Source organism: Scyliorhinus canicula, chromosome 20, assembly GCF_902713615.1.
Source record: "Scyliorhinus canicula chromosome 20, sScyCan1.1, whole genome shotgun sequence".
Classification (NCBI taxonomy): Eukaryota; Metazoa; Chordata; class Chondrichthyes; order Carcharhiniformes; family Scyliorhinidae; genus Scyliorhinus; species Scyliorhinus canicula.
The window spans coordinates 11,742,145-11,755,171 of record NC_052165.1 but is presented as its reverse complement, the minus strand read 5'-3'; the positions used below and the strand labels follow the sequence as shown (position 1 = coordinate 11,755,171).

General features: G+C 49.6%; 1 protein-coding gene across 4 annotated transcripts in view; it reads right to left on the bottom strand.

The window, feature by feature from the left end:
• The window catches only part of met (MET proto-oncogene, receptor tyrosine kinase), a 190,100-nt gene that overhangs the window by 26,139 nt on the left and 150,934 nt on the right, over nt 1-13,027 (bottom strand). For all 4 annotated transcript variants that reach the window (XM_038780787.1, XM_038780790.1, XM_038780788.1 and 1 more), the window contains 4 exons: nt 12,631-12,795; nt 12,449-12,548; nt 5,445-5,663; nt 3,989-4,141 (listed from right to left, as the gene is read on the bottom strand). In XM_038780787.1, coding sequence (XP_038636715.1) covers nt 3,989-4,141; nt 5,445-5,663; nt 12,449-12,548; nt 12,631-12,795 — 637 coding nt within the window. The remainder of the gene's footprint in view (nt 1-3,988; nt 4,142-5,444; nt 5,664-12,448; nt 12,549-12,630; nt 12,796-13,027) is intronic.

Sequence of the window (13,027 nt, the reverse complement as noted above, 5' to 3'; positions counted from 1 at the left end):
TTATGCTGCCCGCTTTCCCCAGGCAGCGGGAGGTGTAGATGGAGTCAATGGATGGGAGGCAGGTTCGTGTGATGGACTGAGCGGTGTTCACGACTCTCTGAAGTTTCCCGCGGTCCTGGGCCGAGCAGTTGCCATACCAGGCTGTGATGCAGTCAGATAGGATGCTTTCTATGGTGCATCTGTAAAAGTTGGTAAGGGTTAATGTGGACATGCCGAATTTCCTTAGTTTCCTGAGGAAGTATAGGCGCTGCTGTGCTTTCTTGGTGGTAGCGTCGATGTGGGTGGACCAGGACAGATTTTTGGAGATGTGAACCCCTAGGAATTTGAAACTGCTAACCATCTCCACCTCGGTCCCGTTGATGCTGACAGGGGTGTGTACAGTACTTTGCTTCCTGAAGTCAAAGACCAGGGGCGCAATTCTCCGCACTCACGACGGTGCGGAGAATAGCGGGGGTTGTACATTTTTACGGCCACGCTAGTCTGACGCCCTCCCGCTATTCTCCCCCCCCCCCAACGCCCGACTCCCGACACGAATCGCTGCCGCCGTTTTTTTTTACGGCGAGCAGCGATTCTCAGCTGGCCGATGGGCCGAAGTCCAAGCCCTTTACGGCCGTTTTTACGAACGGCAAACACACCTGGTCTGGCCGTTCGTAAAAACGGCCGTAAAGTTCGGATCTTGGCAACCATGGCACCGATTGGCACGGCAGTACCATGACCGTGCCAAGGGTGCCATGGGTCCGATTCCCGCGCACTCTTTGTCCTTCCGCCGCCCCACTGTATCAATTCGCGGGGTGGCTGAGGGGCATCCCGGCCTGCGCATGCGCGGGTTTCACGCAAATGCGCGATGACGTCATCCGCACATGCGCGGCTGACGTCATGTGACGCGTCAGCCGTCGCAAACTCTGGCAAGCGGGCTTAACGAATTCGTTAAGCCCGCGATGCCGGAGTTCACGGCCGCGGCATGCTAGCCCCGACCGGGGACCAGAATCGGTTCCCTGTCGGGGAGGGGGAGGCTGGCGTCAAACCCGCCCGTTTCTGACGCCAGCCTTACGATTTCTCCCTGTTTGGGAGAATCGCGCCCCAGCTCTTTAGTTTTGCTGGCATTGAGGGAGAGATTGTTGTCGCTACACGACTCCACTAGGTTCTCAATCTCCCTCCTGTATTCTGACTCGTCGTTATTCGAGATCCGGCCCACTATGGTCGTATCGTCAGCAAACTTGTAGATGGAGTTGGAAGCAACCCGATGGGTTTTTATGGTCCCCATTAGACTTGTAATTCCAGATTTTTATTCAATTCAAATTTTATTCAATTCAAATTTCGCAGTCCGCTGTGGTGGGATTCGAACCTGGGTCCCCAGAGCATGTCCCTTGGTCCCTGGATTACGAATCCAGTGACAGTACCATCATACTACTGCCTTTCCTGCAACCGTCTGGCGGGAAGAAGACTAATTAGAAGTGAAAATGTGGGTGGGGGTGTGGTAGTCACCACTGTTAGTATATTATATGCATTACGGCACTGCCCGTATATTAGAAGGACAAGGGTAAACCCCTGCCTGCTGGCTCCGCCCAGTAGGCGGCGTATAAACGTTTGTGCTCTTCTGTGCTGCAGCCATTCTGGTTCCAGGTACAGGAATTGTTCCACTATTCTCGTCTTGAGGTAATTGATGGTGCATCGGGGGCGGGGGGGGGGGGGGGGGGGGGGGGGGGGGGACACTCTGCACACAGTTAGGAATGGAGGCAGGGTTGCCATGTGGCAGAGGGGTTATGCCGTAAACAAGTCGTCGGACACGGATACAAGTTTAAAGGCCCCTTGCTCTGCGAATCTCCAGCTCAGAAACCGGTTAAGGGCAAGATGCAGATGTTGCCACACCTTCACCAGCAGAATCTGTTGACACATTCAGCCACAGCCCCGGTGGTCGGTCTTCACTTCCACCCTTGAGTGGCCTTGCCATCGCTGCAGTAAGACACTCCCAAACCTCTCCAGGGCTGACGCCCGAACAATGCAACGGGCAGTGAAGACAACCGATTGGGTCATTAACAAGCTCAATAGCTTATTAATTAGTCATTTCAAAATGGCGGGCTGCTTTCTACTCGCCCTCTGCAATTTTGGAGTCTGTGATGACATCGTATTGGTGACCCAATGTCATACGTTTGCGGAGGGGGCAGCGTGGGTGGAGGGGGTCGTCTGCACTATTGGCGGATATAAAATTTCGCCCACCATATTTCAAGTGGTTTTGTAACAGCAGCTAAATCAGACTAAGTCCCTCCCTTATATTCGCCTCTTGTCTTTCTACTTGCCCTGGGAGGTAGTTAAGCAAAGGGCAATAAAAACCACCAGCAGTCCTGAAATATTGTACCCAGTTAGTGATTCTATATGTTTATTAAGTGCTCGCAAGTTACTTTGTCATTGAGAGAGGAGTCATAAAAGTGCACACTACCTATTCCTGTCCATCAGGGATCACCTGGACAGTTGTCAATTTGTTTGAATTAACATTGTAGTTAATGGAGACATGTCAACAGTTTGTATGTATCAAGGCCTTCACTCATTCCCTTCACTTGGGCATTTCAAAGGGGCAGAGAGCTGGGGGCTCACAAAGGCCCGAGGAAAGTAGCCATCTCTCTTTTGTACAAAGCCTGTAGGACCATCGATGCTAAAGTTATTGCTTAGACACTTGTCTGTGCTGAGGAATGAAAGATCAATGTGGATGAGTTGAACCGAGAAATGAGATGGATAGCTTGCAAAATATTTACCTTCCACCCTCAGCTCTCCACTCTATGCGGGGAGAGATCGGCATCTATTATTCAGATAGAGGTGAAGAACAATTATTAATCGAAAGTGCATGGAGCTGGACGGGTGGGCGTGGGGGAAAGAGGGCTAAAGTACAACAGATTGAAGTTCCGAACTACAATAAGAATTTGACTTACGTTGCTCGTTTGGGACTATTAGAAACTTTGGAAACTGCCATGAACAAGAGTTAGAGGGTTAGACATATCATGGAAGTTCTTGCACTTGGAGCTTGAGGAAACAAGAAAAAGTCCACCTGTGGTATCAGAGAGTTTCTACAGCACGGAAATAGACTCTTCGGCCCATCGTGGCTGCGTTGGCCATCAAACACCTATCTAATCAAATCCCATTTTCCAGCAATTGGCTGGTAGTTCAGTACGCAATGCCTTTCAAGCGCTCATCTAAATACTTCTTAAATGTTGTGAGGGTTCCCACCTCTACCACCCTTTCAGGCAGCGAGTTCCAGATTCCCACCACCCTCTGGGTGAAAAGGTTTTTCCTCACATTCTCTTTAAACCTCCTGCTGGAAGAGGCTGAAATCTTCCATCTGGGTGGGAAGGATTGGAGTCTATGATAAATCCGCAAAAAAATCAGGACTTCGGAAAGCTGTTTGTGAGAATTAATGCCCAAGCCATAATCCTGACACCAGCTAAGAACCAGGGGTTGCCACCAATTTGCAATTTAAATATTTCCAGGTGAATATCGGCTTCCAGCCAGGTGAAATACAAACAGTGCTCAGAGAGTCAGTATTTCATTCTTGGGAAAAACAATACATTAAAAGTCACATAATCAGGCTAAAATGTATTTGAAATGAAATGAAATCGCTTATTGTCACGAGTAGGCTTCAATGAAGTTACTGTGAAAAGCCCCTAGTCGCCACATTCCGGCGTCTGTCCGGGGAGGCTGGTACGGGAATCGAACTGTGCTGCTGGCCTGCTTGGTCTGCTTTAAAAGCTAGCAATTTAGCCTGGTGAGCTAAACCAGCCACTGGTTTCAAGGCATACTTGTAATTCTGATGAGATTATCAACTCAAGTTATATTTTAACTTGTGTCTATGATATTAAGCAATTTCTTTTATCAGTTCTTATCCATCACGGTGCAGCATTCTGATCAAATGATCTAGAAAGTCCATTTTCAGTCATATGATCATGCATGCGGCCACGTATAATGTAATCATAAACAATTTGAACATAAAATATCTTACCGCTACATCAAATTCACTTCTTGATTGTAAAAGCTCCGGCGGTATAATACAAATCAATGTATTTGGTTTCAGATGGATGTTCTCACAGCTTTGGTTCCCAATTGTTAGGATTTTACCATCAACCGCTTCAGGCTTAATCTGTGCTCCTTGAAACTTAAAAACAAAGCATTTATGAAGTTGTTTGCTAGCATCATTACAAAGATCAATCTTAAATACTGATAAATGATCAAAACAAACCGCTTTCAAAGGGCAAATGTCCCATTCGTATAAAATGAAACCAGGTTCTTGACAAAGCTGATGGTTATACGGCATGGATGGAGATGTGCTAGTTTCTGGTTTCTGGACCTGAATGACAATGAGGAGGTTTGAGCGCTAAGGCACTGGGGAGTTGAACCCTCTATGTTTATGCTTTATGGTTAACTGGAGAGGAAGAAAGATCTGGGCCAGAATTTTACACTCCCCTGGAGGGTTCTGAGGCAGGGTAAGGTGGACAGGGGGTGGTTGGCATGTGAAGTGACATTCCATGGACGGGATTCCCTCCGGGATGCCGATCTGGTTACACTGGGGTGGTCAGGGCCTCGGACAGGAAACCCATTCTCCAATTACAGCACTTAAGTGGCCATTTAATGGACACTGAAGGGCCTTTTCCTGCACAGCCTCAATCTTCGAGGCTGGTAGATGACAATTCAGGGCAGGGGAGGGCAGAAAAGAAAATATGGATGGAAAATTGGAGGGGGGACTATGGTATCAGAAGGCCCCTTCTGGCTGGAGGCACTCTTCCCTTAAGACCCGGCCTCTGGTCCTCCCTGTCCAATACCTTAAAGCTCCGATTGCCCACGCACCCCCGCCCCTCCCCCCCTCCCAAGATGTTCCCTACCCTTCTCGTCCTGGGACCTTAGCTACTTACCCGTCCCCGGGTCCTGGGACTAGGTTCCAGAGAGTTTCCGACAGTGCCTCTGCTGGCTGCTGCAGCGCCGTGTCTGGAGGTACTGGAGAACTCCCGGCCAACCAGATTGACTGCAGCTCTCCAACGTAAGCCTTCCTCCCGTGTGAGGGGTGGAAGTCCTGCCTTATGCCAATCAATTCCCATTGGAGCGTAATATGCCATCAGGGCTGCTGATACCCACTGACTCCTTGGATGGTGAGGGGCTGCACCTGTCATCCTAAAAATCCAGGCCCTAGTCACACCTGATTCCAATGTTTCCTAACACCACATCGTCAACTTTTTTCCATTCTATATTACCAGAGACTGGCATAATTGTAGTCATGCACACTTCAAAAAAGATCTTGCGTTGTAAAATCTAATAGCAAAATTTCTCAAGAGGTTTTTGTGACAAACTTTTGAAAGTAGTAAGCCAACTTGGCACAGGATAATAAGTGCACAAAATCATCTCATTGCATTCCATTCTCCGTTACATTCTAACAGGCAACAAATACTCAGATCCCAGTCACTTACTTTAATCTCAAGCTCATTACTGCCACCCTTCCTGATTTCCTTGGGGACTCGAAATGTATTCAGCAAAGGATTTTCTGTGTAGCCAAAATCAAAGGATCCCACAGTGACATTATCAAAGATAAAGGAAGCTTTGCCTTGTGCAGGTAGTGTCAGTTCAAAGGGATCCAGAGTGGGAGTTTGACAGTAGATCACTTCTAAGGCATCCACATGTCTACATGCCTATTTGCGAAGAAAACAAAAACACGTATTAACCTTTTATAAATCAATACTTTTCATGAACCAATACTTTAGAATGTATGCATATAACTTTATGAATGATCAACGCTCAGGAAACAGGATAACATGCATACTTATAGTCTCAAACACAAAAACAGCTTCAGCTGTATTACATAGATTTGTTGACAATTCTAATCCTCATCGGGAAATATAAATAATTCCGCTGTCGTCAACGTTTGTGCAAAAGTAATTTCATGGATACACATTTATGATTTCTCAAACAGTACATTTTCCTTAGTTTTTAAAAAGAAAATAGACTGTTAAATTACAGTTTTGTAGTGGGAATGTAATTAAAATACCTCGGGGGCGATTCTCCGCACTCACGACGGTGCGGAGAATAGCGGGGGTCATAAATTTTTACGGCCAGGCTGGTCTGACGCCCTCCCGCTATTCTCCCCCCCCCCCACGCCCGCCTCCCGACATGAATCGCTGCCCGCCGTTTTTTTACGGCGAGCAGCGAATCTCAGCTGGCCGATGGGCCGAAGTCCAAGCCCTTTACGACCGTTTTTAGGAACGTCAAACACACCTGGTCTGACCGTTCGTAAAAACGACCGTAAAGTTGCGATCTTGGGAACCATGGCACCGATTGGCACGGCAGTACCACGGCCGTGCCAAGGGTGCCATGGGCCCGCGATCGGTGGGCACCGATTGCGGGCAGCGAGTACTTACCCCGCGCACTCTTTGTCCTTCCGCCGCCCGCTGTATCCATTCGCGGGGCGGCTGAGGGGCATCCCGGCCCGCGCATGCGCGGGTTTTGCGCAAATGCGCGATGACGTCATCCGCGCATGCGCGGGTTGGAGTCTTCCAATCCGCGCATGCGCGGCTGACGTCATGTGACCCGTCAGCCGTCGCAAACTCTGGCAAGCGGGCTTAACGAAATTCGTTAATCCCGCGATGCCGGAGTTCACGGCCGCGGCATGCTAGCCCCGACCGGGGACCAGATTCGGTTCCCGGTCGGGGGGGTGGAGGCTGGCGTCAAACCCGCCCGTTTTTGACGCCAGCCTCACGATTTCGCCAGGTTTCGGAGAATCACGCCCCATGTCATTCGGTTCACGCACTGACTGTTATGACAAACATTCTTGGGTTGGTGCAGACTCGATAGGCCAAATGGCCTCCTTCTGTGCTGTAGGGATTCTATGATTCTATGAACACGAATGTTATTGTGATAAAGCTATGTAGAGATATTGCAATGAAGAATAATTTAAACAGAAACGTTTGATTTTGCTTTGCTGCTCCTTACTGATGAAACCTATTTTTTGTCCAAGTCTATTATTTATCCACCTACACATTTAAAAATCTGCCATTCAAAGCCTCATATTTATCTCACATCCATTGTGACTCTTAACGCAGTGAAATCTCTGCAGTGTGAAAATTAGAAAATTAATCGAATTGAGGGATTATCTGACTGACAAAACCTGAACAAATGTAAAGTGTTGAGTTGGGAACAAAGAAGAACAATAAAGCCACACGAAACTACGCAATCAACTAGTTAAATTTTCAATTTGAAAATGATCAACTTTGCAATGTCAAGTAGCAGGAAATGGCTAATGCTGCTGTTCCAAAATATTCCGAAGTTGATTTCGGCTGCTTGTGGAAAATTATTTCTCAAGTGGGAGATTTACTAGAAAAAGTAATATTGATGGCAGAAGGCAGAATGGCCTCCTTCTGCACTGTATGTTCTATGTTCTTTTTGCGCAGACGTACCGAGCCCATCGTCAGCTCGAAGATCAACAAAACGCCGGATTGTACACGCGCAGCCCACTCCCGATCTGTGCTGGCACATAATCTCCGGAACATGTTGGGAATTATAGTTCCCAGTTTCACTCAAGAATTTAGTATGGTTGGATCTTTTAACAGTGGGCGCGTTTGCTGCTTTGTCAGATGTCACCGATACCCTCGCACGTTCAGTGGGCTCCCAGTGCAAGTTGGGTTTGGTCAGCTCCTCGGCTGTGCCAATGCGTGAAGCTGGGCGCCCGGTGTTGGTGTGTGATCTGAAGGAAGTGATGCCTTGCCAAGCAGGGGTGAGTTTTTAAAATCAGACAGATATTGAAAGGGCAGCATGGTTATAGGGAGGTTGAAATTGTCCTGAGCCTCGCTTGTGTGTCTCTCAATGCCTATTGCCTCGGCTGCCCCTCATCCTGTCCTGCCTGCACTGTCCCCTCTTCCACATCCTCCTCATCAGATGAGGAGTAACATTCACCTGTGTCCTCCTAACAGCTGCAAGGCCTCCGCTCGATTGTGCAGAGCACAGCAGACCAGAATGGAACAGGAAACTTTTCCTTGAGATTCTGGTCAGAACTCACCAGATTTGTCCAACAAACGGAATCTCATCTCGATGACCTACTTGATGCTTGCTTGGGCCAGGTGTGGCAGGCCACCTATCCTTCCTTGGCTACGGTGCAAAGGTACCTCACTGGCAGCCATGTATTGATTGGGTGACCCCTGTCCCATCTCTGAAAACATGTGCGTGGTGGCAGCTGGGAATGTCGAAATGGCGTAACTGCTCGTAGATATCCTGTAGAACATTCGTTCAGTGGTGGGAGACCAGTTGAATGTTGACGGAATGGAAGCCACTCTCTTTTGATGAAGGTCCGTGGGAAATGTGATCTCCATGTGCCTGCAATTGATGGCACCCGGGGGCAATCCAGTGACGGTCCTGAGGCTGATGGAATTCTCCACCTGGTGGCTCGGGTTGGTTTGCTAGTGCAAATATTTGCTGAACCTCTTTGAGTAAGGCGTTGGTCGCCTCCTTGATGCAGCAGTGGGCTACAGCCTGGGATGTCCCACACATGTCTCCAGCAAACCCCTGTAAATATCCAGATGTGTTGAAGTCAAGAGCCACGGTCTCCTGGCATTGGGTGCCCACCAAACCCAACTGGTTGCAGCTCATGTTCAGCATGGCACCTAGGTCGATGACGGTCTCCCTTGAGAGGCATAGCCTTCATCGACCACGTCACTTGGACATCTGCAGTTCACCTGGGCGAGTGCGGTGCTCTCTCACCAGCTCTTCATGGTGCTGCCACCTGTGGGTAGTGCCCTCTGCCTTTTCCTGGACCCTGCCCAGCCAGTGGCTGGTTCAACCTCAATGCTCTCCTGTCTATCACTTTCCCCACCTATTCTGTAGCAGTTATCAACTTCGCTGCCAACAGTCTTAATCCTTTTGCCTAACGCGCATGCTAATGTGATCCACGTACCTGATCACTCAACACCTGTGCTTCCCATCTTGTCCACATGCCAGACAGCTTTCTATTGCACTGGGAAATGAGGGGGTGGGAATTGGGTGACTAATCAAAAAGCACTCACTACTCAGCTCCGAGGAATTTTTCCCTAATTTGGTTTAAATCAAATAACCAGATAAGCAAACTAAGGGGCAAATTAACGGGGCAACCCCTTAAAGGGACACTGCCTTAAACAAATCACAAATGAAACTTAAAACATAAAATCAAAATGCGATTAAGGGGGTCGATAAGACACCCTAGTCCCCCGCGGTGCCCACTGCGATGGTACCGCTGGACACCGTGTGCTCTGTCTCCAGACACATCCGGCCACGGTAGAAGGACAGTCAGGTTGGACGACGCCCCCTCGGTTGCCCACTGCCGGACCTGCTGAAACTGGCTTTCAAATCCTTTCCGTATACTCCCCCACATTCAGAAGCTGAGCACCTCTGCCGTGATTGTGTAACCACTGACTCATTCTGAGCTGAGCAAATTTCTTTGTCGAGTCATGGAATTGTACAGCACGGAAAGAGGCTCTTTGGCCCATTGCGTCCGTACTAACCATCAAGCACCTAACTATTCAATCCCATTTTCCAGCACTCAGCCTAAAGCCTTGGACGATGTGGTATTTCATGTGCTTATCTAAATACTTCTTAAAGTATTTAGCACGGTAGCACAAGTGGATAGAACTGTGGCTTCACAGCACCAGAGTGCCAGGTTTGATTCCCGGCTGGGTCACTGTCTGTGCGGAGTCTGCTCGTTCTCCCCATGTCTGCGTGGGTTTCCTCCGGGTGCTCCGGTTTCCTCCCACAGTCCAAAGATGTGCAGTTTAGGTGGATTGGCCATGATAAATTGCCCTTAGTGATCAAAAAGGTGAGGAGTGATTCTTGGGTTACGGGGATAGGGTGGAAGTGAGGGCTTAAGTGGGTCGGTGCAGACTTGATGGGCTGAATGGCCTCCTTCTGCACTGTATGTTCTATGTTGTGAGGTCTCTGCCTCCACCACCCTTTCAGGCAGGGAGTTCCAGCCTCCCACCACCCTCTGGGTGAAAAGGTTTCCCCTCACATCCCCTCTAACCCTCATTCCCCTGACCTTAAATCTACGTCCCCTGGTTGATCTTCCCACTAAGGGGAAATGTACCCTCCAGTCCACCCAATCCATGACCCTCAGAATTTTAGTTTATCTCCAGGCCTTTGAACTTGTTGATCGATGATATTCAGACAGATCCTCGCTGAGGTGCTGTGAAAGTGTTCAGCCACCTGCCTGATGCTGCCAGTAACACACGCCTGTCTCAAAAAATGAAACCCCTGATGCCTCAGTAAATGCAGCCTGTGCAGCGAAACTGTGAACAGCTCGTTAAATCTGCCACTTGAGTCTTTAACTCAAATGGTGTGAAATTCAGATCCATAATGGTGAAACCAATGCGACAGAACGTGGAGGCTGTTCAAATGGGTGGAGTTGTACCTCCAGCTGCTTCTGGCATTGTCCGTGTGGCACCCCTGCTGGGGAGGGCAATTGCGTGGATGCCCCCAGCAGGCAGCAGAGGCTGCACAGCTGGTGTTGATTTGATGTTATATTTGCAAATTTGCAGCGTGCAAGCACAATGGGCGTTATTTCCTGCTCTACACGCCGCCCCCACCCCATCCACCCCTGTGGCGTGTTTCGCGGGAGCTCGCCATTGGGAATCTTCTGCTCCCGCCACGGTCATAGAATCCCGACAGTGCAGAAGGAGGGCCATTCGGCCCATTGAGTCTGCACCGACCCTCCAAAAGAGCACTTCACCTAACCTCACTCCCCTGCCCTATCCAATGAACCCTTTAATCTAACCTACACATCTTTTTCGGACTCTAAGGGGCAATTTAGCATGGCCAATCCAGCTAGCCTGCACATCTTTGGACTGTGGGAGGAAACCGGAGCACCCGGAGGAAACCCACGCTGACATGGGGAGAACGTGCAAACTCCGCACAGTCACACAACTGGGAATTGAACCGGTCCTTGGAGTCGTGAGGCAGTAGTGCTAACCACTATGCTGCTCAATGTGCCACCACTCTGTCAATGCGATTTCCCGTTGTTCGCCTCTCCTGCCGCTGGGGGGGACACTGTCGACGGGTCTGGAAGATTCCGCCAGTGGGAACGGCTGGAAGATCCTGCCCAACGCAGGACTGTCACTCAGCAAAGAACATGCGTTAGACTGGCCGGGAGTGCCAAGTACTGACGTTACTTCAAGGACCAGACAATAACTTACAGGTCAGACGCTTTTGACTTATTTCGGTTCAGGCTGACTTTGTGTAAGTAATGGGCTGTGTTTTTGGACCTGTGGTTTAGAGAGCTGGCATTTACAACCCACACCTGATTCCGACTAACCTTTGTGCGAAAGGTGTGCGTTCTGAAATATCGGCCTGGATTTCCATTCCCAAGGTGATTGCGTAGAGTTGGGAAATCCCCCAGCTCGCGACCAGTGACTGAGGAGACTCGGGTTCTACAATCCAACTTGGAGCCTCACATTAAGGTGGGCACTGCCCAGCCATTGCCGTTACATGTTTATCCATCCAGGTCCGTCGAAGCAGGAGCACCAGACAGCATCAACATATTTCAGTATGTTGTTTATTGGAGCATCTGTGAGGAGGCGGGGGGAGGGGTGTCACAGAGACCATCTACCCCGAAAGAGGAGGGTACCACCGCTCAAGATGAAAGGACTGGTGGCTTTGCCAGGTTATCAGGATTTCCAATTGTGCAGGACACCATCGCCTAAACACACATAGCTCTGTGGGTTCCCCCAGGACAAAGGGGAGAGGTACCACAAGGTGCGCAACTCCATTCACATGCAGTTGGGTGTGCGATCATGCCAAGAACATGGATGCTTATTTTCCTGGCAGCAACCAGGATACCTTCAACCTGCATCAGTGATCCCAGCGCACTGTCGTTGGCCTTCCGACAGGAGCCTGAGACTGAATATTCGCGGATAAGGTCCAAAGGCCTTTCATGGGGATGATAACCCCCCCAACTCCATCCCCCCCGCTCTCCTATCCCAGCACAGGAAAGAATCATGAAAACCACCGTGATCATCACCGTTCTGCGTTTTGGGGGGTGGTGGGCCTTATTCCATCCTGCACCCCCGGCCCTCACCCCTCCTGCAATTAAGATCCCCCCCGCACCCACTCGGGGTTTTCCTCAAGCGAGTGTGTTGAGCCCGGAGATTTCCCAACTCTGCGCTGCCACCTTGGGAGCGATATTCCAGGCCACCCTTTCAGGACGCACGCCTTTCGCCCAAAGGTTAGTCGGAATCAGGTCTCCTCTCCCCCCCAAAAGAGGTAGTAGGTAAATGGTACCTCCCAGACTGAGGCTGTCGAGATGTACAGTGATAATGATCCGAGGGGAGGCGGAGCCAAGGCAGGTAAAAGAAGTTTAGGTACACATCTAATTAAATGGCAGAGGAGGTGTGAGGGGCCGAATGGCCTCTGTTGAACAGGTGTACAAGGTCAGGTCACGGCAAAGGGTATTTGGAAGACTTACCACATGCAAAGCCTTGGGTAATTGGTGCACTGTGATCACCATCTGGGAGGACTGTACGAAATTCAGGTTAGTGCCTTTCACTGTAACTGTGCTGCCGCCGCTGCAAATGAAGAGACGAAACCGTGAGCTCCCGGTGCCCAGCTCTTGAAAAGAGACACAGATTAAAATGGAATTTGCCTCACCTGCTGAACGACCAGACTGGATAAATATTGCGGATGGATGGATTTTCCACATACGTGAAAGAATTTTTGACCTCGCGGACAGCGGAGTCTATTTTTAAAACCACAGAATGTGACAGCAGAGAGGTGTGGGCAGGAGTGGTGCACTCGATCTTCGTTTCGGTGATGCTGGAACGAACATATAATAATAATTAAAGAGAGAGAGAGAGCAGGATGTGAAAGCTTGGCTTAAGGGGCGACGCTCTGTTCACTGAACCACAAACTTCACAGACCACGGGACTGTGTAAAGTTATCGGGCCTTTGTTGTGGAAATGGTTTGGGTGACGCATTGACCACACCGATTCCGAGCTGGGGAGGTGAGTAACAATAAGAGAGAGAGAGAGAGAGAGAGAGAGGCAGA